Source organism: Clupea harengus, chromosome 4, assembly GCF_900700415.2.
Source record: "Clupea harengus chromosome 4, Ch_v2.0.2, whole genome shotgun sequence".
NCBI lineage: Eukaryota > Metazoa > Chordata > Actinopteri > Clupeiformes > Clupeidae > Clupea > Clupea harengus.
This window is the reverse complement of record NC_045155.1, coordinates 31,470,586-31,497,688: the sequence shown is the minus strand read 5'-3', so window position 1 is coordinate 31,497,688 and position 27,103 is coordinate 31,470,586. Positions and strand designations below refer to the sequence as shown.

General features: G+C 39.5%; 2 protein-coding genes and 1 long non-coding RNA gene across 4 annotated transcripts; all 3 read right to left on the bottom strand.

Moving 5' to 3' along the window:
• Positions 1-2,339: 2,339 nt before the first annotated feature.
• LOC105896764 (tumor necrosis factor receptor superfamily member 14-like) lies at positions 2,340-13,854 on the bottom strand. 2 transcript variants are annotated; one of them, XM_042707704.1, is made up of 10 exons: positions 13,717-13,854; positions 13,342-13,428; positions 11,061-11,186; positions 10,288-10,446; positions 8,647-8,731; positions 5,912-6,072; positions 5,459-5,514; positions 3,610-3,704; positions 3,444-3,513; positions 2,340-3,351 (listed from the first exon to the last, which is right to left on the bottom strand). In XM_042707704.1, the coding sequence occupies exons 1-9, from the start codon at positions 13,742-13,744 to the stop codon at positions 3,447-3,449; spliced, it is 864 nt and encodes a 287-aa protein (XP_042563638.1). In that variant the 5' UTR covers positions 13,745-13,854; the 3' UTR covers positions 2,340-3,351; positions 3,444-3,446. The 2 variants fall into 2 exon arrangements, with proteins under 2 accessions (XP_042563638.1, XP_042563637.1); XM_042707703.1 differs by having other exon boundaries at positions 2,340-3,513.
• A 1,824-nt stretch (positions 13,855-15,678) lies between these two features.
• Positions 15,679-19,974, bottom strand: LOC105896766 (tumor necrosis factor receptor superfamily member 14-like). The gene is made up of 9 exons (XM_042707705.1): positions 19,602-19,974; positions 18,633-18,972; positions 18,331-18,456; positions 17,783-17,938; positions 17,217-17,304; positions 16,957-17,123; positions 16,730-16,749; positions 16,606-16,640; positions 15,679-16,336 (listed from the first exon to the last, which is right to left on the bottom strand). The coding sequence occupies exons 2-9, from the start codon at positions 18,826-18,828 to the stop codon at positions 16,306-16,308; spliced, it is 819 nt and encodes a 272-aa protein (XP_042563639.1). The 5' UTR covers positions 18,829-18,972; positions 19,602-19,974; the 3' UTR covers positions 15,679-16,305.
• Positions 19,975-23,536: 3,562 nt separating this feature from the next.
• Positions 23,537-27,103, bottom strand: LOC116220226. The gene is made up of 4 exons (XR_004163501.2): positions 26,981-27,103; positions 25,345-25,536; positions 24,336-24,507; positions 23,537-23,891 (listed from the first exon to the last, which is right to left on the bottom strand). It is a non-coding gene; the product is annotated as an uncharacterized LOC116220226 (long non-coding RNA).

Sequence of the window (27,103 nt, the reverse complement as noted above, 5' to 3'; positions counted from 1 at the left end):
ACTTTGGTTTTTGGGCAATACAAAATACACAAAATGCACTTTATGAAGTTTCAAGGCGGGGCTTATACTAAAGGCTTACTGCCTCTCACAAATGCTGACCAAAGGTGAGGAGTAGCAACTAACCCACTGGAGTCTGTGGCGGGTCGAAATGGACTATAAATGGTCATGGCGTTCTTCTCCTTCCGAATGAAAATGCCGCCTGCCTGACGCCACACCTTCAGTGTTTTTTTTCATCCAATCAGCATAAGCTCCCATGGATATTTAATGACTAATGACTTAATTCATTCCTGTGTTTCAGCACATCTCAATCCAGTAAATCATCTGTGGTCATTCAGTACTCTAGTCTTCATCTTCACTTCTGGGAATTAAATCAGTATTTGAAATATTGGTATGATGGTAAATAAGCTGCCTGTACAGCAGTTGAGAACTATATGCATCATTACAAAACATATTCAACTGCTTTACAGGGAGCTAATTTACCATCATACCAATATTTCAAACAGTGGCGGCTCCTGAAAAAACTCTCAGGGGGGGCAATTTTTTTGTTAATGATTTAGAAGACCCATTCAGTAGGTACATTAAGCAAGACAATTGTATCCATTTGTTGTTAGCTGATTAACTCATACAGCAATACCTTTTTGTCCAGTAGATGACAGCACACAACAGAAAGATTTCCCCTCTAGCTACATAGAGTAGCTAGTTACAGGTGGAAAGCTATAGAAGAAAGTTGCATCCAGGAGTCTTCATAAGCAAAAATGATGTGGCGCCACAATAAATTATCCCACTTTTTCATTATTCACATGTCTCAAATGTTGTATAATGTAAGCAAGCTGCCAATTGAATGGTGATTTAAGATACTCTATTGGGTTTATGTATTTGTAAATCTGACTCTGAAAGAGTCAGTGCCCCACCAGCCACGAACCTCACTGCACGTCACTGCTTGAAGTTCCCACCGTGTTCATGTTGTACAGATGCCGTGATTATAATCTATCTACTGTATTTACTGTAAATCGATGTATGTTTACTGCTTGAGTGTTCGAGAGCAGTAAAGTGTTGAGAGCCAATCAACGACTCGACCTGATTCTTGCTTTCGTCACAATATGTGTATGAATTTGGGGTTAGTGTTAGGGTTCATATGTATATGAACTTCAATACATCAATACAATTAATATGAAATGATATGAGTAGTAAATGTGTCACTGCTATGCAATTTCTAACATAGATCTTATTATTTATCAACTAAAATGTGTATTTTAGCTAAACTGATGACAATGGATTATCACATCCAATGTAAAGCAGCACAACGTAGGAATTGCTAATCGCTAACGAGATGCTAAACCTAGCGAAACCTGTTGAAATGTGCTTACTTTGATACTATGACAAACTAGTGAGTCAACAACTTTCCTAACACAGTCAATCATCAAGCAAGTGCAACACAAGACAAAGCAAGACGGCAAATAAGCTATTTACTAGTCCGGCAGAGAGAAGTACCTGGGCGGCTTCCAGAAACCTACATAACGCAGTAATACGCCTACGGACCCTGGTATGGCAATGGCACAGAGGCCATTCTCCATATTAAACGTTATTGTAGTGTCCCCATTTTTTTAAGCTGTTATTTTAAGGTAAAATAGCTAATCCTAACCCTAACCTTTACGTACAATTGCTACATACTGTTACTTTAATGCGCTATAAAGCTAGCATATGCTAACCACCACCTGTAATATCAACTTGTACATTAAAAGTTAAATCTAGCATTAGACCAACTAATATGGTCAACATTATGGCATATGTTAAGACCTGTTACATTATATTGATAATATAATAATAATTATAATAATAATAATAATAATAATAATAATAATAAACAACTGTATTTGTATAGCACCTTTCATAGCAAACAACGCAGCTCAAACTGCTTAACAGCCAAATAAATTACATGCACAATTAATCACATTAAAATAGACATAAAAACTGGGATAGAGTGCATACAGATTTTTAAGCTAAAAAATATAGAATACGGGGGGACACGGATTTGAATCCGACCCGCGGCCATTTCCTGATCCCACTCCCTAACTCTTCTCTCCATATCATTTCCTGTCCAAACCTTAACTGTCCTATCTGAATAAAGGCAAAAAGCCCAAAAATAAATCCTAACATAAAACTCTGCAGAAAGAAAATGAAGATCAAGGTAGAATACATAAAATGCAGCAGTAAGCTAGTGCAAAGTCATAGCAAGTTAAAGGACAAGGTGAAGAGATAGGCGGTCACCCAACATTTTGGGATGTAGGCTGACTGGAGTTGGTGGTGAATTCATGGAATAGGGTGCAGGAGATGGTGGCTTTTATACAAAAATATTTTCTTATTTATTTAAAATGGGGACCCCAGACAGGTGCCCACAAAATAAACAAACATAAATCACAAAGACAAAGGGCTACTTTTTTCGCTCATACCTTACAATGCTTTCTCAAAGCTCTTTTTCCTCGAATGAGGCACCCTTTAAATAGGCCGCCCACTTGGCTAAATTGGTCCAATTAGCTCCACTTGGATCCAACCACTGTCGTGGGGGAGCCTGGACCCAACCATTGTGGTGGGGGAGTCCACCCACATAAGGGCCAAACTCCTCTCCAGTGAGTCACGGTAAGAAATTCACCTTCTCACACAAAGGCTGATTAGATGATCACAGTGTTCTTGAAGGCAAGTATTTGACAAGGGAGTTTGCATTGTAACTTGGTCCTAGCCCATTAAGGGCTTTGTATATAAGGAGAAGGACCTTATCAATTCTAAATGTTACTGGAAGCCAGTGCAGAGCAGCTAAAACTGGACTAATGTGCCCTCTCCTTTCGGTTCTGGTTAATAGCCGAGCTGCAGAGTTTTGAATGAGCTGAAGTCTCAAGCTGAACTTGTTTTTTTTCTGGAGGCCAGTAAGCAGTTACTCATTGAGCTCTCTCTCGCTCTCTCTCTCTCTCTCTCTCTCGCTCTCTTTTTCTCTCTCTCTCTCTCATGCCATTGCACTGAACAAGGGTAATAAAAGTCAACTGTCCAACTAAATAAAAGTCCACCTGGTCCACTTTCTGGTTTTCACTTTTCGGATCACTCATCAACGATGGTTGACACCAAACTGAATGTGTATTGACGGCCAACTCAATGCAGACAGATAGGGCTGGCTGCAGCGCTGCATCAGAAACGTTGGTGGTGCGACACACACACATGCAGCCTCCAGGCACAAGCAACGCAGGCAGTGTGCATTAGGCCTTAGTATTGCAAGGAAAGGTTCACTCCCATATACCCAGTCAGCTAGGCATCAATGGCTATGCTTTAAGATTGTGTCCATGTGTCCAGCAGTCCAGCTTCCTGTTGCACAGGAAGGTAAAAGAAACTATCTTAACTGGAGGAATTCTTAAAAGTTTTTTTTAATCAAAATGTACTTTTTTATTCCAAATTACTTGTTAAACTGCAGGTGGGTGAATAAGAACAAGTTCCTTTCTCAGACCTTGAGGGTTTTTGCACTCTTCTCTGGAACACAGAGATATCAATCATTTTATAATTTAAAACACAAAACGAGATATTGCTGGCTGTACTGAAATTCTGAATTATTTGGTATTCTCTTACAAGTGAGTGTTGAGTGTATGAGTGTTAGATGCTCCATCAAATCCAGAGTCCACTCCATCAGAGTCCTTGGAAGGCGTTGATTCTTGGATCGGTGTCTGGAAAACAAAAAGGTTTACCATTGATCCAGCTTGTTGTTAAAGAACACTGAGGATATTGCTGTTAAAATATCACCTTTAAATCTTTTCATATTATTATTCAACATATTCCACTTGTGCCTGTGACATAAGCAAGTTCTAGATTAGTTAAGGCTGTAGATATGGGGACTCCATGAAGGATCTGGCCACTAGGGCACAGTATAACACCAAATTGTCAGGGTTTTTTGGACTGCTATTCCCTTTGTGACCACGTGGGGTCCTCATTGTTTCTGTTTTCGCTGTCACATGTGTGTTAGCTTATTGTTTCATTGTGTTCACCTGTGTCTCGTTTGTTACTCTTTATAAGCCTCCTGAGTTTCTGCGTTTTTGCTGAGTCTCGGAAACGGATACCCTGTGTTAGGTTACGTGAGTCACTCTGAAAGATTCTGCTTTCGAATGCTAACTACTGTTCTGAGTTCCTTTGTTTTTTGAGATCCTTTTGTTAGCCGTTTTTTGGAACATCCTGAGTTGACGGTGTTAAGTTGCCCAGACTTTATTTTCTAGTTGTCTGGAGGTATTTTTAGTTACTGTTCTGCCGTGTGGAAAGTCCTGCCTTACTGAGTAAAGAAACCTTTTTTGATCACACCTGAGCAAGTCGTGAGTCTCTGTCTCTGCACCTAAGTCACCACCTTCTAGTAGCGCAGTGGTAGGCAATCCACCAACTACGCGGGAGTCCCAGGTTCGAGTCCTGTCTGATCCTGGTAAAATGAGTCTCCACTGCCACTTACTTTTTTTATATCCTCTGAATGAAAAAGTAGACCCTCAATACCACATTAAAAGCAAAATGAACAGCCAGACACAAAATGCCAAACAAAATAAAGCTACATAGCTTCAATATTCTTGTTTATGAATACTTTATATTCACGTGACGGGCAATTTACTGTCAAAACATTTTGCAGCTTCCATAACACTTCCATCAACATGATTTGCAGATGGTTAGAACTTAGCTAGCTAGTTAAATATATCCAACGTTATCATGGCTTGGTAGCAAACAATTACATTAACATTAATTTGTCTCTACATCTGATGTCAGGTATGTCACTACAATTATGGATACAGATTTAATGGTGCACATATGGAATGTTATGTTTTTTTTAATATATTTATTTTTGTGCTTTTTGCCTATAATCAGACTGGACAGTGAAGAGAGACAGGAAATGTTCTGGAGAGAGATTGGGAGTGGGATCGGGAAATGACCAACGAGTCGGAATCGAACCCGGGTCCCCATGGAATGTTATGTTATGCATAATATTAATTATAAAAAATATAATATTATATGGGGTTAATTAATCCTGAAGTTAAAGGTACAGTGTGTAATTTTCTGTGGCATTTATTCATAGAAATGGAGTATAGTATTCATAATTTTGTTTTCATTACTGTATAAATTACCTGTAACTATGAATCGTTGTGTTTTCGTTTGTTTAGATTTAGAATGAGCTTTTCAAATCTACATAGGGAGCAGGTCATCATCCAAGGAGTCCGCCATGTTTCTACAGTAGCCCAGAACTGACAAATCAAAACACTGGCACTAGAGAGGGCCTTTGGCGTAGTTATGGCATTTGGCGGCCACCGTAGGTACTCGCACACACTTGTAAAGGGAAGGATATTCAGCTCACCACTAGATGCCACTAAAAATTAGACACTGTGCCTTTAATGTTTTGTTCCTGTCAACTAATACTGATGTCACATTAGAAAGTGTTTTTTTTTAAACCTACCTGCAATTCTTCTGAACTTTCCTGCACACGAAAGGAATCTGGCCCAGAGTGAAAATCTAATTAGAATATAAAAGACTGTGTCAGACACAGACATAGATGTCACATGCATCTTGATGTTATGTACATTGGCATCTTTCAGGCATTTTTCTAGCACTCCCTGAGCAGGTATACATAACAAGGTGGATGTATCGTCTAGTGGACAGGATATTGTCTGATTTCTTGGATAGAAAAATTAGCAGCTAAACCTCCAGTCTCAGAACTACAGAGGAGATACAGCCCAACATGATGGATTGTACTTAGGGTTACATGGAGGTAACACAATACATAAACTCATTTAATGAAGAGCTTACTGAACAATCTGAAATATCGATCTCAGGACAAATTCAATATAAACTGAGCATAAGTTGTGACTTTTAATAAATCACTGAAACAGACACAAAAAAATGAACTTGCTTTTTTTCTGGAATCTTCCATAAAAGACCAAGGCGCCCATAATAAAAGACAACCCAACACTCAATAGCAGTATATATCTCTGCCGCCTGGGTATGTCTGTGCATTTAACATCAAATGTCGCACTTCCTTCTTCAACTTTCTGTTTTCCAATGGCATCACAACTGAAAGACAAAAAAACAGCCGAAATCTAGGCCAGTTCTATGGTAAGACATACACAAAGGCAGCTCCCACAACAGCAGTGTTTCCCCTACCATTATATTAGGGGGGCGCCCCGCCCCCCCAACGGCACCCCCGCCCCCCCTGGAAGGTCAAGTTAATTTTGTTCAATTTTATTTTCTAAAAAGCGCCAGATCACAACGGAAGTCATTTAAGGTTACCTTTCCTATAGAACATGTCTATAGCTTGTTCTTTTATTAAACAACATAAATAGCCTTATGTTATTTATCTTATTTACACGACGGCATGTCATTTTTGTCTCTACATGGTCATGCGTTTACAATTCTCCTCTGCTCTCTGTATCGCGCACGGCGCACAAACACACAGACACGTGCGCGCACACACAGGTGATGAGCACACTCCCACCAGCGGACAGAATTGGGCTTAAGAATCAGTGCACAGCTACGGACACTTTTAAGCTTTTAAGAACACATTTCCAGGCGTTCATCTTTTCTTAGGTTTGTCTTTCGAAGTCCGTAAGAAGACACTTAAGAAAATGTTCGAGAATGAGGCCCAATGAGAATGGCTACACGAGACGTGGAAGCAGAACGTATGCCCAGGTCCGCACCGAAAATTCAAAAATAGATCTGGCTTGCATTTTTATCATTTTCCGCGAGTTGTGCGTGGCCCTTTTTACATAGAGTCTGGTACACGAAATGTAACATGAAATGTAATGACAATTATTTATTTTTCTGTGAATAATGAAGGAAGCAATAAATCCGATTATTTTCCAAACCCTCAAGAGCTGTTGCCATGGAGAGTTAACGTTACTTTCTGTTTGAAGATGAGGTAGCAGCTAGTGTTGAAGAATGGATGACTTGAAATTTGACGATTTAAATTAATATATGAAATTGAACAACATCAACACCTTTACGGATAAAATAAATAAACAAGGATAGCAAAACAGATTGATAAGCATAGAATGAGAACGGCAGAAACGCAGGCAGGACGTCAGATGACGAGACAGATCACAGTGACACAGGCTGGTTTTTTTCCGTCATATGTGAAGGCTGAGACATTCATAACAATTTATTCAGTCTTACTGATGGTCCTTTTGTAATGTCAACAGGTGCACTTCATTGTGGACAGGACATTTTTGAGATCGTCAAATTCACACCTAACAACCAATTTAGTGGAATTATTTTATTTATTTTTTAGATTTAGAAATAAAATAGTCTCGAGTAGCACAGGAATCCCGCCTGTGTGAGACTGTGGTGGCAAGCGCAAGGCTCTGTTTGGTCGTGAGTGAGTGAGCCTCGCGAGCAGGCAGACAGACAGTGATAACGTCTAGTAGTAAACAGACTGGGAGCCACTGTCTGACCCAAGCTGGTGAAATCTGCCATAGTCAGCTGCTGGATATAAAGGTATAGCACATGAAGTTTAAAATATTAAAAGAAACGAAATGGTTAAATCATCACGAGATAATAATAGATGTCGTGGCTCTCTTTTATCATGCCGGTTCATTGATCCTGTGGGTATGCTACCCTACTCAGTAGCTCCACCAGCTATAACTAGCTAGTGAATTTTAGCCTATAACGTTAACCTACTCACTTGAGCTGCAAATCCCTACCATGCTACAGTATAATTAACACCTATCTCAGCAGATATCTTCAATATGTTTATTGTTGTGCCATATTTTAAATCTAAATGTGTTAATTTATCTTCCTAAAACCCACGAGAGGACACTATTTAGAAGGATATTTTCCAAAAATTCTTATGGGGGAGCATACCCACAAACCCACCTACTTTTGCTAGGTCACAGAAAAAGAATAGGTTTTATCCAGGGGCCTAGCCCCCCCCCCCCCCCCCCCCCCAAATGTGGGAACCTAGATTCGCCTCTGGTTGTGGATAAGTGAAGCCTATGTTGCTACATTTTTGTAGTCCTGGTTATCTTTAGTTTGGCATATTGGCATGGCTATTTAGAGGACCATTTCTCAATGGTTTTGTTCTTGATGAATGAATGTTTGTTTATTAAATCAGTTATTTTTCAACAAATAACACAATTAAGATTACAAAGAGAAAAATTTGCAACTTTTTATCGCAACTTTCACTTCCTCCGGCAATTTCATCGCAACAAACTCCTTAAAACACAGCAACTTTCATCGAAAAAGCTCCCGCGAAATCACGATTTTAGGCCGCAACTATCTCAAAAATGTTTTCCCTCCCCCCCCCCCCCCCCCCCAAAGCTGTAAACCTAGGGGAAACACTGAACAGTAACTATAACAGCCAAATGAAAGAGTACAGTTTCATGGCAAAGCATACAGCTCCCACAACAGTAACTATTCTGACAGCCAAAAAAAAGTGAAATCACATGAGGAATATTTGGATTTGAAGAATGTGCAAGGAGCTGAAGCATTGACAGCAACAGTTTTTAACTGGGCCATTATTTTTCGTCAGGATCCTCAACGGTACTCTTAAATTTAGCAAATCTTTTGCTTTTGTTGTGCGATGACACATGGCCACCTCGATGTAAAGATTAGTGTGAAAGACACTAACAAGCTTGTGTCAAAATGACTTACTCAGTCCATGCAGTGCAGTTCACTCCATCTGTAGAGTACTGACCCTTAGCACAGTCTTCACACTCGGTGTCCGAGGTTTTAGAACCTGTAGATAAAAAATAAAAAAGTTAGCTGGGGTTGTTCCACTGTAATGTCAACCTCAACTGATGCATTGCTGTACCTCAACTGGTAGAACAAAATTCTAATACCACCACACATATTGATGAATATGTACTGTACAATTTGCATCGGATTAAAGGGTCTGCTAAATTAATACATGTAAATGTAACTGATGATTAGTTTTTTGACTGATTGAATCAGTGAGAGCCATGAAGGCACTGAGGTAGTATTCATAATTATGTTTTCATTAGTGTATAATCACCTGTAACTACTAATCGGGTTTACCTAAGCTGAGAATGAGCCCTTCATATCTACACATGTTGCCTCTTCATGCTTCTACAGAAGCCCAGAACGGACATCCCTGGCTTTAAAGAGGGCCTTTCCAGTTTTATACAGAACACCTTCCGCGAAATGTTAAGAAACGTGCAAGCGACACAGAACAACCCAAGGGGTCTTTGTGAAACTATAAGCACTGCCACCTCTGGTATCCAGTGCAGGAGTATGCACATTTACATAAAAGCTCATCGCAAGCAACACATTAAAAAATATGTTTATGTTTATAACATATTATATATGTTTATATGTATATAAAAAGTGAATGCCCATGGATGACGCGCCAAAAATCAAATTTAACTTCACAGCAGATACTCTAATTTCACAACGTCAAAACAGACATCTATGAGCCTAGCAATAAAGTAACCCGACTACGTCACGTGTTGAACAAACGTAGCTGTAACTTGCCAGTGCCAGTTACCGTCCAAACACAGCTAAACCCCGACATTTAAGTCCACTGTTACTTCAGTTATGAACCGAACAAAACTTGCGGTGGTAGCAACGCTTAGAAACTCTGTTAGAGCATTTTAAAAGTGCACCACACCAGGGAAGACACAACGATTATCATCTATCCACTGTGATTAAACATGTTGTTTGAGAAGCTTTCCATTCATTGTGGTGAGATTTCATTTTTCAGATGTCAAAACTGCGGGGATGAAATTCGTGATGGCAAAAAGGGGTGGGGACATGTCGCCAGCGTCTCCTGCGTAACTGACGATTATGGTCAACGGCTATTTCGCCTTCTGAAATTCTTCTGAAGTTCAGAACGAATCCCAGATGAGAAAACTTTCATGAATGCCAAAAAAACATTGTAAGTGGAGTTCAGAAGAAATTCCTTCTTAATTCTTCTTAACTGCGTTCGAGAATGAGGCCCATTATTATTATATCATTATAGTATTATTATTATCATTAACATTGCAAGAAGATATTTGGCAGCGATGGAGGTCTGCGCTCTCTGAGTATCCTTCTTGTTTGCACAGCATTGCCATAGTCCCACGTTCACATAGAAGTGTTCTGTTTATGATATATATATAGGGAAATACTTCATCTTAGTCTTGTGTGGTGATCGGAGTTGCAGAAGATGTTCAAATTTTGACTGCAGCATTCTTAAATTTGGGAATGACTGGATTAAATTAATATTCTACAATGTCCCTCAAATGGTAAAGCCCTGTGAAATCCCAGTATTAAATTTGCCAAAAGAATACTTACCAGGTGTTTTAACTTTCTGCCCAGCTGTACAGAGTGTATGTTTTCCGGCAAAACTGCATTCCTTTGGTGATGAAAAACTTAAACAGTAATGCCCATCAAGAAGATCACACATGGCATTCTCTGTTGTAGTGCATTCACGTAATGTATACAGTCCTTGACCTTAAAAGACACAAAACAACAAGTCATTAATGTTAAAGACACAACCAAGTTCAAGTTCAAGTTCAAGTTCAAGTTCAAGTTCAAGTATTTATTTGTCAGATGCACAGAAAAACACAGTCAGACTGGGCACTGAAATTCTTAGGACAAGACACCGCACAACAACCTACCATAGCGTAACATAAAATAACATAACATATACTGTAAGTACTCTGAACATAAATTACACATATAATAAATCTAAATAAATAAACAATACAATCTGCTAAACATATAATACACATATAGTAACCTATACTAACCTAATATACCTATACTAACCTAAAGACAAATCAAATGTGCCTGGTATCAGGTAGTGCAGTATTACTGAAAGTGCAAACAGTAGAAAATTGTAACATATAAAGTGTAAAGTGGCGAGACTGTATCACTGTCCATTTAAAAGCCTGATGGCCCTTGGAAAGAAACTGCTCTCCAATCTACGGGTGCGAGATTGAATACTTCGGTAGCGCCTGCCAGAAGGCAACGGGGAAGAAAGTCTAAAGGATGGATGGTAGCAGTCTTTAAGGATCCTGCCAGCTTTTCTGATGACCATTATTAGGAAAGAAGCAAATCCAAACCTGAATCACATCTTTTGCATTGACGGCATTTATTGTAGCCATTTGGTTCATCCATGTATGTCCCCTTCAAACAGGGAATGCAAGACGTGCTGGAGTCCTGTGTGCAGTCTTTACGAACCACTAAACCTAGAAAGAACCAATGAAACACACTGACAATGATGCTGAGAAAACTTTAAGCATAAGCTGCATAAGCAATCTTATATTATTTTTACTGACATTAATTGTCCTTACAGTTGTAGTAATAATCTCTACTAGCACATAATATATTTCACTTGGCCTTTCTATTAAGAAGAAATTAAAGATACAGTCCATGATTCTAGCAAAAGGTTGATGATATTTGAGCTCAACAGCCAATCAGGGACGGAGATCCAATTTCATTGTAGGGGGGTGACAATACACAGTAAAATTTCAGAGTAATTCTTTGCAGAATAAAGATGATGAATTTCAAGTGAGTCCACAAGTCTTGTTTTTCTTGAGTTTACTGAAGTTATCAGCATGCAATTATTCATACAGGACGTTTGATTTTGTAAAACTGTCTGGAACAGACAGAAATAAAGAGATACATTAATTACACGTCAAATAATGTGGCATAAAGGTAGCACGATACCACGAGAGCTAGCATTACTTAACTGATAAATACCGAATTCTCTTATAACATTTACAAACAGAAATTCAACGTCATTTTAAAATTCTCTAAACGGCATTAAATGTACTAACACAAAATATCTACTCACAGACAAATAATGTCAAAAGTTTAAACGCAAATGAAGGCTGTTCAAGGAGGAATTCAGCTGCATGTAAATTAATGTCTTCTCCATTCTATTCCACCATGGCTATATCCACGGGCTTGAGTTTAGTGTTTATTTATTTATTCAATGCCATTTGCAGTGTTCGTGTAGTGCTTTTATTTATGTTAGGACATCACGATGCCTCAAAGAATCATGACTATAAATGTGAAACGTAATTGTTTATGATGCAAATATTCTCTTATTTATTATTATTATAATTATTTAAATCCGAGGATGTCTGTAGAATTGATGTGAACCCAATCACCAATGATTTCTCACAAATTCAGCCCTTAGGAACATGGGTGAACTCCAATCTGGCCGATTGTTTATGGTTCTGTCTAAACCACTATGTTTGCTTCCCATTTACAGAGTCGAGACTGTGCACGAACACAAGAGGGGAAGCTAAACAGACAGCTTGAGGACTGTGAGGAGCAAATCATTGAATTTGACAAAAGGTGTACTGGATCACAGACTGCACCTTTAAGATTACTCTAATGTAGCTTCTTTGTGAGTTTTCCCATACATGAAGATCCCAGTTTCATTACTAGTTACATTACTTTGTCCTACTGCAAACCACCATAGGAGCCCACGGTGGCTCAGTTGCTTGCACTGCTTGCACTGCTGCCTCACAGCAAGAAGGTCATGGATTCGATTCCCGCATGGGGCGCTGTTGGCTCTGGGGGGCAGGTCCTCCCCAGAGTGCACAGTGCTCAGGTGGACTATCTCCCGGGCCTTTCTGTGTGGAGTTTGCATGTTCTCCCCTTGTTCACAAGGGGTTTCCTCCACTAAGAACCCCAACAGTAAAAAAAATGCAAAAATAACAGAACTCATGTCCATCCCTGACCAAAGATGGACAGTTCACCACTTGGTCCCCGGGCGCTGCAAAGCTGCCCACTGCTCCTGGGCGGTCCTTGAGGAAGGACGGTCCAGGATGGGAAAAAGCAGAAAATAAATTCACCGCGACCTCAGGCCTACCTGCGTGTGTGTGTGTGTGTGTGTCCTGTGTCGCCTCCATATATGCACGTGTGTGTTCCAGTGTGTCGTGTGTGCCATTAAAAACCTGACAAAGGTCTTAATTAATTAATACACTAAAGTCAATGTAGGCCTATTGTTTCCATGCAAGGTAAATGGTAGGCAGGGATACTCTTCACTTTTTAGGTTTCCTAATCTGTATCTATAGAGATCCTCATCAGCTGTTATAATACATCAATAAATTAATCTAAGGTAGGTAAAGGGAGCACGTCAACTGTTTGTTACAGTAGGTTTATATTATAGTACAGAATGATGAAAAAGTGTTGGGGTTCAGTGTGCGTTGGTGCAGAACGCCATAACATCCGGAAATGGCACTGATTCTTTCGATTAGCCCCTAGTGTAGTTCGGCCCGAGTGCACTGTATTAGCTTTTCGCCACACACCTAGTATCTTCGAATGACTGTGTCAATCGGAAATATACCACTTTGGATCGAGTGGATAAAACACATGAGTATGCCATACCTCTTCCACACATCGGACAGCACTCCCCTAATCCACTCAGATATTCTGCTCGCAGACAACAGTTCGTGGGCTGCAATATGGCGAAAACTAAGAATGAAAACGAAAGAAGGGCAGATGTGTCATTCCTAAACCAAGTTTGGTTAACAATATCTACACGTATATTGGGTTGCATTACATTTCCAGCGAAACTGGAATTCATTGAAAGTCATCGCTACTCTGTAACGTATGCATGGACGCATAAAATTACACTAAACTGACATTGCTAGTCGCCATCTTTAACAGTAGTGTCGGTTGTTTGTTGACAATATTGTAAGCTAATTTAACCAATGTCTCCAATCAGATAAGAATTCAATGTGGGGTGGAATGCGAGCTTACAGAAGAGAAATTTCGAAATTATTTCCATATCATCTTCCCATTTCCTTCCCCCAGGAAGTTGATAAAATAAAGTTGTTTCGCCGAGTTTCCATCGTCGCCATTCGTCGTCTTTCGAAATCTAGCCATGTTGGTTGCCAGATGTTGTCAAAAGCACGTGGAATTAGTTGCTATGTCTATGCTATTAGACTACATCTATTTTAGTTTTCGCTCGTTATACAAATAAACTTTTCACAGTGTCACAAATATAACTTTCATTATTTAACACTGCAGCTGAAATGTGCATGTGACAGAGTGTTATCACTACACATCAGTATGTGCTCTGACTCATACCATCTAGCCTGGGTCTTTGACGTTGTGGTCAGAGTGCAGGTTTGGCAACCTGAAGATGCGGGTTCAAGGTGAGGTGGGGTGACTGCTCTCTCCCTTCGCTACAGTGCACTTGACACGTCCTCACTATCTCAGCCCAATCCCTCTAAACCATCTAGATGGTTGCCTTTTCCCGTCTGCTATTTATGTGTAGGTTATGTAATCGAATATTATTTGAGTTCATAATCTTATATGTTCCTGTTGGCCAATCAGTGGCGCTTCATGATTTGTACGTTACATTCCTACTGCGCATCAATGTGTGTTCAGAGTTGAAGACGTGACACAGCCAGGTCATACGTTATGTTGCTCCCGCATCAGTTATAATAAAATACAGTTTATAGCAGGTCGGTGTGCACCTGGTTTTTGTACATACAGTACAAAACAAGACAGGTTATCCCACTCTGGATATAACTATCTGCTAAATAAGAAGCTATAGCTAACACCAGCAATAGGCTAATGTAAATCCATACTTGAATCAATATAGCCTAGTTTCCAGTGATCAGTTTTCATACCCAAATTCTAAGTAAACGGTGTTGATTAACAAAACATTCACTCGTGAAAGTAGGCAATGACAATAAGCAATGACAGCAGGCAATGTCGCATATTTTACAGAAAGCCCTGCTTTCAAGAAAGGAAGGTGAGGGCTGAATTACCATCACCCGTGCATGCTATTAAACGGTTTCAAAAATATCATATGCATAATGCAATCATTTTAGTACAATCTTAGTAAAAACAGGTTACTGTAGTTGGCCATTTCTAGTGTAGCCAAGCCTTGCAGGAGAACTAATTGTGCAAAATTAATACACTAGTCACTGTATTCGACTGCAAGTCACTTATGCCATCTCAGTCACGTCATTCATGTGTATAAAACAAAATGTTACTATATTTATTTGCACAGCACCTCGGGGGAGTACTTGTTCTCTACCACCGCACTTTGTTTAACTCTTCATGAACTCTTTTTCAGCTATTTGTAGGCCTACTATTGTTGTGTTATATGTTGTCCCTCGTGGCACCAACAGGAGCAGCGCTCCAAATGTCGTTGTATGCCAATACAATGTCAATAAAGGCTTTTCTATTTCTGTCTCGCATATGCCGTCTCTTACAATGATGTCATACACCAGAGTCGGTGGGTGTGACCCAGTTCATTAAGTTACGCTGGAAAAAGTACGAGAATCTGGCAACCCCAGTCAAAACCGTCTTTCGCTTTCAATCCTCTCTAGCCAAACATGCAACGCCCAGACAGGTGGGCGGGTTTGTAACTACAGAGATAAGAAGATCGTCTGCTGGTCAGAACTCACTATTAGAGCGACTAGGCCACGTCTCACCATGTAGTGTCCATATTTTGTATATCCACACTGCAAAGTATATCTTTTTAAACCTTTTATCTCAACAGCAAATGAGGTGAATAGATGTACTGGTAGTGTGGGCTATACCAGATACAATCATTTACCAGTTAAAACAAGGTGTGAAAAAACGTCTTGTGAGACTTTCACCTATTGATACAGCAAACTGATTTTCCCTATGATTTCGTGGGCAACATGTCTGTGTCCAAAAAAAGTAGAAAAAAATACTCACAACACAGTCCTATAAAGCCATATTGCACCAGGGACAAGGGTCAATATCTATGTCAAGCTGTAGGCTACTCCAAGTCGTGTAAGAGGTACACCCCACAGTACAATGATCAGTAACTGTAACGGATGGAGAGGTTTCTAATCCTCTAAGAGTGGCCAAATGAGGCAGCTGAGTTTCACTTAATTTTTACTTCATCATTTTCATCAGATGTCCTGCCAGTAGGAGGCTGTTGTCACAACATGTGACATTTCTGCAGGCATCAGTTGTGTTGTGCCAGCCACGTCACTCACCTGCAACCCACTACCGCCTCAGTGTGCAAACTACACAATGGGAGAGTGGAAGGAGATGCGTAGCAAGGCTTTGTCAAATCTGTCTGCATTTCAGTTCCTCTGTCCTCCATCGTTCACAACCTTTCTGGTTATGCATTTAAAAGCCCCTCAGTTTGTTCATTCTCAGTAAAGATGAGCTTCATCATTCTCTACTCCACTGTCCTGGTGGAGAGATGTTCAAAAGCTGTTTGAAAGAGTCCAGAAATATGGCGGGCGTGTTCAGCAGCACTTGATTTGAGCAGCAGTTCTGGAGGCAGATAGGGAGGTAGCACAATGATACACACAGTCCCATAGCCCAGTGACTGAGAACACGCCCGTAGTTCTATCCATCTGGTTGTGGAGGGTGTTGAATGCTGAATACAACAGTAAGAGGTAGAGTGAAGTTAATTTAACATCTCACTTAATTTATCCTGCATGTGAACTGTGGGCTGTAAACTCAGCATGGAGGTCAGACCTTAAATTTCATGTAGATACTCTCACGGTGTTTACATATAAAATATAAAACACATTGTGCTAAAAATGTCTTCTTCAAAGCTGTTGTAATTAAGACAGAAGCATCCCTGACACATTTGGATTTCTCTAAGGGTCAAAACTTTAGCAAAAACACACACACAGTTCTTACCTGTCTCCCCCACTAGTCATAGGTAGATTTTCGCCCTATGAAGTTAAAGTGAATTATCAAGAGATAGCATTTCAAAGAGCCAAAATCCTGTTAAACAGGATGTTTGTGTTGGTTTTATACGCACCTCTGTTGTACCATGGTCTCCTGGAAAATAAATTCAAATAATTTAGAATTCAGTGACTTGGGACCTAATGTCTCACCATGCAGCATTACAAAATGTATCTTGAATATGTTTCACATGCTTCTTTATCGCTCTTTACTGGAATAAAGACTGATTGCTGAGTCAATAAGAAACACATGTTTTAGTATTAGCAATAGTAGTAGTATTATTAAAAGTAATAATAGTATTACCCGTTCTTTGCCTTTGCCAAAAAAACATCATCATGACTATCATTGCTGCCAGCATCATCATCACCAATGATGAAATGACAACAGTGGCCCTGGTGCCACTTCTCCCACATTCAGAATCAGAGGATGATGTTCCCTCTCGGATGACATCCATTCCCTGTGATTCACACCTGTCAGGGTTTAATACACACACAGTACAGTTGTTTCTAATAACAGAATGAGGTGGTATGTGCATGATGTTCAGTATATTTAGAAGTGCTTACCGTGTGTGTGGTCTGCAGGATGTGAATGATCCATCTGAGTATGTGTTATGACCACAGTCATCACACACTGTATCTGAAGATGCAGTGCCTGCATAAGAAATTAGATTTGTTTGCTGATGAAGAATACTGACCATATAACTGCTGTTAAAAAACATACTATAGCAGCTAATGTCACATGTGCATGTGTCCATGTGTGTGTGGGTGAGACAGCTCCCATCATGCCCTGCGAAAGAGGTACTGTTTGATCGGTAATTTGCCGTTCTGTTTTAGAATATTGTGAATATGCCTTCCCTTGTGTGTGTTAGTGATAGTGAGAAACAGTTAGCATTTTGTCCATGTTTCATTGTTGTTTGATGCCTTAGGTTAGCCCTGGTTTACGTTAGCGTATCCGTCCACTGTCAGTGTAAGTGTTGTGTCAGAGTATAAGACCTGCCTCTTGTTTGTTCTGTGAGTGGTTGCAGTGGCCAATTATTGCTCCTGGAGTTATGCAGTCATTGGGACAAAGAAGCTGCAATAAAGCTGAGGTTTCTGCACATTCTTCCTGGCAAGCTGCCTTCAATACTGACCAACTTCTTTGATATATTGCCCAGGTGAGCACTTTGTGTGTTCCACAGCTCCTCGGCAGCCATCTTTGATTGGGTCTGTACAGTAGTGACCTTCCAGAGGCTCACAGAGTGTGTCTGAAGTGGAGCTGCACACCCTGTTTACTCTTAACCCTGCAGCTACAGAAATACATTAAAAGCAATCATCCTTATGTCCTTGTATCCATATAGCTGAAGAATGGCACAAACATCAGATGCTTTATAGACATGTTTTTTGTGCAGGAGTAAGACTTCACAGACTCTTAAGAATGTACACTGTAAAGCCACTTCTCAGCCACGTCACTTAATAATTACTGCACCTTTAATTACTGTAGATAAGTCACATACCTTTAAGGGCACATGACTGCCAACTGTTCAGTGGCCAATTGGATTCAGAATTAAACTAAACAGCAGAACAAAGATTTAAATTCCTAATTTATTTTGCCTGATGGACATGATGAATGACAGATACATCTCCGCAACCTTGGCCATTGAAAAATAATTGAAAATTCTCTGTTGCTGAGAATCCTTACCCACGTCACAGACTGTGCAGGACAAACAGCTGGTGAGACCACTGGCCGCATCAGAGAAAGTGGACGAAGGACAAGGAGCGCACGTGGTACTGGTATACTCTGTGCAGTGCTTCCGCACATAATACCCTTTACAAATAAACAAACTCTTAGGCACAAATAATGAACACCACAAAACCACAAGCAAACAAATCATCAGATGCAAAGAAACAGAAACAAATTAAATACAAAAATAAACCTACAGAGGACTCTGAGTAAGGTCTGCACCTCTAAATAAAGTCATATAATACATGTCAATGTCTTACCAGGAGAACAGACTGGACAGCATCCATTCTCAGAGTCATACTCAGCTCTATCACATCCCTTTGTATACTCATCATTACATGGTGTTATGATTGTAAACAAAATGAGTCCATAGATGATGCCTTTTAACATGGTATTAGCTAATAGACTACTATATCTATTAAAGCTAAGTTTGATTTTGTTTAACTTTTTTTCCATGTTTCATATTACACTATATTAGAATAACATTGATAAACAAAATTGCAGTTGTGTTGCAACTGATATCTATAACGATCAGAATTTATGAGCATTAGTTGAAAAATTATTGAGTTTCTTTGTAAACAGCAACAAAACAGCATGCCTCTGCAAGAGAGCAGAAAAATAACGTTAATACATCAGCCTGGGCTTCTATAGGCTTAATCACATATTTATCCATGTATACAGGTATAGCCTATATAAAGAACACTTGTCCTTCTGGACACACACACAGACAGACACACACACACACACACACACATAGGTGGTTTTGAAACTGACTAATTAATTTGGAGATGAGAGGGCAATAAAAACATTTGTCCTTCCGGACAGACACAGACACACCACACACACAGAGACACACCACACACAGAGACACACACTTATATGTTCTTATTTAATGATTCACGTTAAAACTGTAGTCCAAAAAATATAGGCTACTAATTGTATTTGCAGCTGTTTTGAAAAAGAATGACGGGAACTTATTGCCTTCTCATCTCCAAATTAATAAGTCAGTTTCAAAACCACCCTTAGCCCATACTTTCAGACCTTGTCTGTAGGCTAACGATACCGTTTTGCCACCATGCTGCGAACATTTGAGCAAAACAAACTGGATAAAGTAAAGTGAAACTACTGTCATAGGCTAGGTTACACGTCACAAACTACATATAGCTAGCTACTAGTCCTGACAAAAGAACTATCATCTCCAAATCAGTCCAGTACAGAATCACCCTTACTTTCAGTCCTGTTCTGTACAGTTTTTCCTTCGTGCGAACGTTTCTGCAAAACAAACTGCGCAACGAATACAGAGTATCGGGGAAAGTGAAACTACTGTCAGATTAGGTTTGGCAGGTGACGTTATTGAGTTGTAAGCTACTTTGCTACAATTCTGAGCAAGACCAATGTTGGCGATGATAAGCAATAAAACCACCGAGAGGCTAAGCTAGGGAGTTTCACTTGGGTGACGCGCTACAAACAATTAAAATGTCCGCTGCAAGAGGATACGATTTATTCAGTTTATTTCTTAAAAGCAGGTTAAAACTTGTGTTGTATAATGGTGCGGCTCCTTTAAGAGTAGCACGTACAGGGTGGGTGTGGTAGAGCGAGAGAGAGATGTAAAGAGAGAACGGTGATGCTTATGAATAGTTTGGATGTAGCGACCGGAGCAAAACTTGTACTGTAACAGTGTGTGAAGAATAAATCCTCAGAAATAATACAGTGGGCATTTATTTACTCATAAACAGCTGACGAAAAGGAAAGGGAGTTAACCCCGGAGTTAGGAACATGCAATACTTCGGCCCTGGAGCATTGAAATAAATCTCCCCTGCAATCTCCAACTACGGTCAGAGACAGAGCAGGAAAGGTTAACACTTTGTATTTCAGACAATAGCCTAAATCAGGGGTTCTCAACATTTTCTACTCCAAGGCCCACCTATTCGTATTTGTAACAGGCTGGGGCCCAACAGACACCCCGCTTATTTTAGCTAATCTATATTCCATTCTAATTAATGAGCGATTGTTATGTGTCACAAAGAGCAACATCAGCACCTGCTACAGGTGGGAAAATCGAACCCTAGATATTACCCTATCAAAATTGTATTGTGCACCAGAAAACACAGAGCATTTTCAGTCAAAAGGGAATTATTATCCAAAAGAGTTTTGAAACAAAGGAACTTTTGTGCACAGCAAACAAGGAAGTACAATCTGTAGCTTAGGAAGTACAACCTGCCTCAGGAGCTGCTGATCATGTTCTACACCGCAGTCATATAGTCTGTTCTGTGCACTTCAATCACTGTCTGGTTTGGATCGGCCACCAAACTGGATAAGAACAGACTCCAACGGACAGTCAGGTCTGCAGAAAAGATCATCGGTGCCAACCTTCCCACCATCCAAGACCTGTACACCTCCAGAGTCAGGAAACGGGCAGGAAAAATCACTGCAGACCCCTCACACCCCGGACACAAACTATTCAAACTCCTCCCCTCTGGTAGACGCTACAGATCACTGTTCGCCAAAACCTCCAGACACAAAAACAGTTTCTTGCCCCTCGCCGTCTCACTACTGAACAGCTAACCCACTGTAGCATATATATTTATCCCTGCACTTCTTGCACTCTCCACTTCTTCTTTGCACTATTGTTGTGTAACATTTCACAGCTACTGTATATAGCCATTCCGCCTTGTATATACTTTCTTAAACTTCTTAGACCGTTGCACTGTTGCACTGTTTGTTTTGTATTGTATTGTGTTGTAATGTATATTTTGTGTAAGCACACTGAGAGCCACTTTACCAAGTCAAATTCCTTGTTTGTGCAAACCTGATTCTGACAAGCAAGTAAATAAAACCAGAATAGAACCAAAAGATAGCATGCACTCAAAACATGTGATGAAACATGCAAACTAGACTATGATTTAAATGACTATGAAATAAACAGGTAAAATTAGCAATAATTAAAAAAATATATATATATATTTTAGGAATTTATACATATGAAGTACAGTTTAAGGCAAGGGGTAGTGATGGATAATGTTTTCTTTAAGAAGCAAGTCTTTCATTCTCACTTTCCACCTTAAAACTATGAACTAGTTCAGAATTTGAATGGTGAACTATGAACGTGAACTATTCATGTTTACTTGTATGAACTGAACTTTGAACTAGTTCATGAGAGGTGTGAACTTGCACAACACTGCTGTTATCTATGTCAGGCTTGGAGATCATGTGTCTAAGAAACATGACATCTGCTTTGGGGTTGCACAAGGGAGCTGCCTTGGTCCATTATTATTCTCACTGTACATGCTGCCACTTGGGGACATCATTAGAGAACACAATGTATGTTTCCATAGTTATGCTGATGACACGCAACTATACATCTCTGCTGAGCCAAATGATGCTGCAGCAATAAACTCCATTACCTGTCTTTTGGCGATAAATAAGTGGATGAGCAATAATTTCTTAAAGTTAAACGAGGACAAAACTGAGATCCTACTAGTCGGCCCTAAAACAAAAAGAGAAATGCTGTTTAATAATTTGGGGAAATTAACTCCCTTGATTAAATCGGAGGTTACAAGTCTTGGTGTTATTTTAGATTCAGATTTAAGCTTCAAGTCTCACATTAACAAGGTGACGAAAACATCATTTTTCCACCTTAAAAACATAGCTAAAGTCCTGCCATTTATACATCAAAAAGATGCTGAAAAAAATGATTCATCTTTATTTCTAGCCGGCTTGATTATTGTAATGCAATCCTTACTGGCCTCCCAAAAAAAACAACTGAGAGACTTCAGCTCATTCAAAACTCTGCAGCTCGGCTATTAACCAGAACCAAGAGGAGAGAGCACATTAGTCCAGTTTTAGCTGCTCTGCACTGGCTTCCAGTAACTTTTAGAATTGACTTTAAGGTCCTTCTCCTAATATACAAAGCCCTTAATGGGCTAGGACCAAGTTACATTGCAAACTCCCTAGTCAAATACTTGCCCTCAAGAACACTGCGATCATCGAATGCTGGTTTATTGGAGGTTCCCAGCAAAAGCCGTAGGAAAATCGGGGACGCAGCATTTGTCAATTACGCCCCAGTGCTATGGAACATACTGCCTATAGACATCAGGGAAGCCAGCTCGCTTAACATCTTTAAAAGAAAACTAAAAACGTACCTCTTCACATTAGCCTTTAACTTGCTTCCACTTCGCACTATATATATATATATATAAATACTTTTAATTTAATTTAAATCTCTACTGGTGATATTAAGGGGTTGGATTAAATATATCCCTATAATTATAATTATAATTATAATTTTTTTTTTTTTTTTTTTTGCACTATATCTTTGTTATGTTTCTTTGATGTCTATTTTTATGTGCATGTAATTTCTTTGTGCATATTATGTATTTGCTGTAAAGCACTTTGAGCTGCATTCTTTTGCATGAAAGGTGCTATATAAATAAAGTTTTATTATTATTATTATTATTATTATCTAGCTAAATAGATGTTGACATACAGCAATAGCATCAAAATAACACAATTGTACCTTCATTATTTATTTAATGTAGTGGTAAGATAAAGCTGGTAGGTTAGCTATGTCAAGCTAGCATGAAGATCTGCCTTTTTTATTGACTGGTTATTGCCTAGCATGCAAACTTAATGCCAAGTAGCCTTGGGTTACACATTATTATGTTTTTTCCTTTTCTGCAATCAATAGAGCATAAAACTCATTGCATTGACCAGTTTTACTATTACATTTGTTTTTCATGTTCCATGTTTCCATTTTTTACACGTTTACAATGAAATAAAAGATTTAAAGATATAACAGGTTGTCTTTATTGGTTTGGCTTAATGGTATTAACTTTGCAGATAATCCCTGGTAGATAACTTGTCATCCGCAGAATTGTAAATTCGAGTGTGAACAGTATTACAGAGGCTAAGCACAATAAGTACACCAACCTTTCCAATAAACAAATGTTGCTGCTTATAATTATTACTAGTAGAGACATCTGTAGAGGCATAAGTATTACCAGGAGCTATATCTGCATTATTTATCAAAATGGTAGGCTACAGCCTGAGTACTTTTACTTTTAATACTTAAAGTAAATTTAAAAGTAAGTACTTTTTACTTTTACTTAAGTAGGATTGTTGATGTAGTACTTCTACTTTTACTTAAGTATATATTTGGCTGGGTAATTGTACTTTTACTTAAGTACTAAACTTCAGTAGGCCTACTTCCTCCACCACTGTTCATATGAGCCCCAGACAATGCCGGAGGATAAAGACGTGAGTTACACCATTAGGGAAGGTTTTATGAATGGTGTAGACTGTGACTATGCCTTTGTCTTATAGGCACATTCGGATTTTTTTTCTTTTTTTTTTTGCACACCACAATCTTGTTCAGCTTGGTGGAACACTGAGGAAATGTCCCGCAGTATGCTTGAGATAAGGCTTGTAGACACACATTAACCAGGCTTCAGAGGGTTGTTAAGATGTAGATTAGCTTCTCCCTGCAGCCATTTCTGCTTAAAATCCATCAACGTGAGATACTGAAAAAAAAAGACGGTGACAAAAAATTATTCACAGGTTTTGCCCTTGTGGTCAAATTGTTGTTACTTGTTATATGTTATATGTTATAGTGTTATATGTTATTTTTTTGTATCTTGTATGCCGTCTACTGCGTAGATGTTGCCTGCCAAGTCTTAAGAATTTCACTGCGCTGAAGCAATTTGGTGCATGTGACAATAAACACTTTGACTTTGACTTTGACTTTGACTTTGCTAGAATTGAAGGACTGTGACGAGTGTGTGAATAAACGAACTGCTGGAATTAAATAATGCCAAAGGAAAACAATCGTGAAAACCAACACTACAATTTGTCATTCAAATCATTGTCAATATCAAAATATTTTCACCAAACATTACTGTTCTCTATGGCTCTATTGCATGCACTTGCACTGAATGAGCAGCAGGGGGCATAACAGTCATACGTACTTTTGGGAAGGACTGCAGGTTGAACACACTCTTGCCGCCCTCCTGGCTGTGATGTGCCATCTCCGTGTCGGCTGGCCCCGTTCTGTTCTACCTCTGGTTCTACCGTTCTACCGTGGCGTATAGCGTGTGCGTATTGGTTGAAGAGTATTTTCTTTTGTCTTTCCTAGGACAGCTAAGGAAGAATGCTGTTATTGCTATATAACACACAAACAGGAACACGCTACCACTGCACTGGTACGTAAGTAATAGCTAGACATACAGAAATACGGTATACCACCAATGTCACTGTGCAAGTTAGACTTAAAGAGTATGAATACTACTACAGTGATATTAGACTTAAAGAGTATGATTACTAGGGTGATATTGTAACTATAACTATTACTACTACTGTTACTATTGGCCACTATTCTACAGTTGATGGTGGAACAATTTCACAAGTTCCATGAGGGTCACACCACGTCTGCTGATGTCATTGGAGCGTGGTAACTACGGGAGACAGGGAGACGGCGTGGTGCGTGTGATGTAAGGGACTGAAAAGGGAGGGGTGTGAATCCAAACGGCCAATCCCAAACTACCCCCCGCCGATCTCCTCCCGCTCCCCCACCCCGACACCAGGTGTGACAGCAATTACCACCTCCCCGGCTCACCACACACCAGTGGCAGATTCTGCATCACACACTTTCACACTGGTTTCCCCCCGCAACTCTTTTTTTGCCCTCACTCCATTTCTTTTGCACACAACCCTCCTCCTACGGAGAGAGAGATGGAGACAAGACTCTTTTTCATCTCTCGCTCTCTATCTCTGTCTCTCTTGCTATCTCTCGCTATCTCTGTCCCCTTCATTTTTAGGGAGATTCCAGCCTGGCCACCTGGCAGGTGTCTTCGCAGAAGAGACAAAGAGAGCACATTCGAACAGCTTAGCATCAACCACTAAGTAAAAAGTATAAGTATGAGTGAAAGCCAAAGTGGGTCGAGTGTGGAGAAATGGTGGGTATTTAGCGGTGATTACCTTTGGCATCCGACACACACCAGCACGATGAGAATGGTCACAACGAAGACGGTCGCCGCGGCGATGGCCCCCAGGAGCAGCACCTTGCTGTAAGGCACGTTAAAGATATGCCACTCCTTTTCATCCATTGGTGGAGAGGGTTCTGTCATACACACACACACACACAATCTCAAAGTCGGCGTACAGACACACCTGTACAGAAACAGAAAGAGAAACAGCAGTTTCAACAAAAACTTTGACCGGCACTGTTCTACATCTTTGGTCACAAACAGTTCACAATGCATTTAAAAAGTCTCTCTCACTTAGTAGGCGATGAGTGTGTTAAGTACACTTAGTAGATGATGAGAATGTTAAGTACAGTTTTTGGCATTAAGGGTTTACAGTATAAACTTGAGATGCAAACAAACATTTCACACATCTGGCCCGAGCAGATTCCCATAATCCTCCAGCGGCCACTCTTGCCCCAATAAATCTGGACTACGCCTGTAAACACCTCATTTTTAGAAAATGAGAATTGTATTATTGCTGTTTTTTTTTCCATCCCTCTGTTTTCATAACTGGAACCACTCCATGATGATAAAAACGTTTGGCCTATATACAAACATGATTACTAAGACAATGAAAGCAGCCCCGTTATGTGGCCCTCCATGACACAGATAAGAACCAGACTAGAGTCTGTCGCTTAGGTTCGAGCGGCAGCGACATCAAACCCATATTATGGAAACACACAAAGGGAGATTTTTTTTTTCTGGTAACAACATGAAACAGCTACTCTTAATGAGATTACCTAACGGGTACACTTAGAGACTAGTACAATAAAGGTCAACCAAATGGGATCTCTTTCTTTCTCTCTCTCTTTCTTTCTCTCTCTCTTTCTTTCTCTCTCTTTCTTTCTCTCTTTCTTTCTCTCTCTCTCTCTCTCTCTCTCGTGTGCTCTCTCATTTATGAGGTAGGGAAATCAGGATCTCAACTTCATTGTTACACCTAACTACAACTCTAAACTAACAGGACAAAATCAAACAACATGAACACATTACACAATAAAACAATACATCTGTAACACTTTACAGTAATATTGTCAGGATTAACATTTCTTAATGCTTTCGTAAACGTGAGCAGATCATGAGATCCACAATTAGAGTATTAAATTGCAACAACAAATAATAACAAATAAAAAGATGACTTGTTGTTGTTTTTTGTTTTGTTTGATGATTGGTTTATACTACCTTAAACATCCAGAGTCTCTTAGCAACATTACAAATGTATTATTTAACATAAACAAACCATTTTTTTACAGCTGCTTACACACGTTTTCTGAAAAAAAATGTTTTACTCTACATACAATTCACAAAACTGCACACACAAAATGCAAACCACCACGAATCTCCTGCAAAATGAAACACTGCATTCAAAACTCAATAATCCCTTTTACAAAATCAAACTTTTCCTTCAAATGGTATTCATATGGTTAAACTTTTTCAGACACTAACCACACACTAGTTTGATAAATCTAAAACACTCCTGTCTTTGTTAAGCTAAAAGCTAAAAACACTCCATAGAGCAATCTGAGAAAATGTGTTCCAATGTAGTGAATATATAATACACAAATAGAGTACTTTCACAAATAAAAACATACCTAAAGCAAACATAACAGTTTGACGCCAAATTCAGAGGACACCATGGATCAGCTTTAGGGCTACACTAGACTTCAAGTGGTAGTCTCATGTATTGTTGTTTCACTTACTGAACTGCAAACGAA

Excerpts from the sequence above, each read along its gene's own strand:
- LOC105896764 (XM_042707703.1), bottom strand. The coding sequence starts at position 13,744 with ATGGAAATAATTTCGAAATTTCTCTTCT. Across the intron at positions 13,429-13,716 it reads AATTTCGAAATTTCTCTTCT|TTTTCGCCATATTGCAGCCC; the intron begins GTAAGCTCGCAT and ends TTTCATTCTTAG. Across the intron at positions 6,073-8,646 it reads AACTGCACTGCATGGACTGA|TTGTGATGCCATTGGAAAAC; the intron begins GTAAGTCATTTT and ends TTTGTCTTTCAG.
- LOC105896766 (XM_042707705.1), bottom strand. The coding sequence starts at position 18,828 with ATGGAAAAAAAGTTAAACAAAATCAAACTTAGCTTTAATAGATATAGT. Across the intron at positions 17,124-17,216 it reads TCCTGCAGACCACACACACG|GTGTGAATCACAGGGAATGG; the intron begins GTAAGCACTTCT and ends AAACCCTGACAG. Across the intron at positions 16,337-16,605 it reads ATGACTAGTGGGGGAGACAG|CATTCAACACCCTCCACAAC; the intron begins GTAAGAACTGTG and ends TGTTGTATTCAG.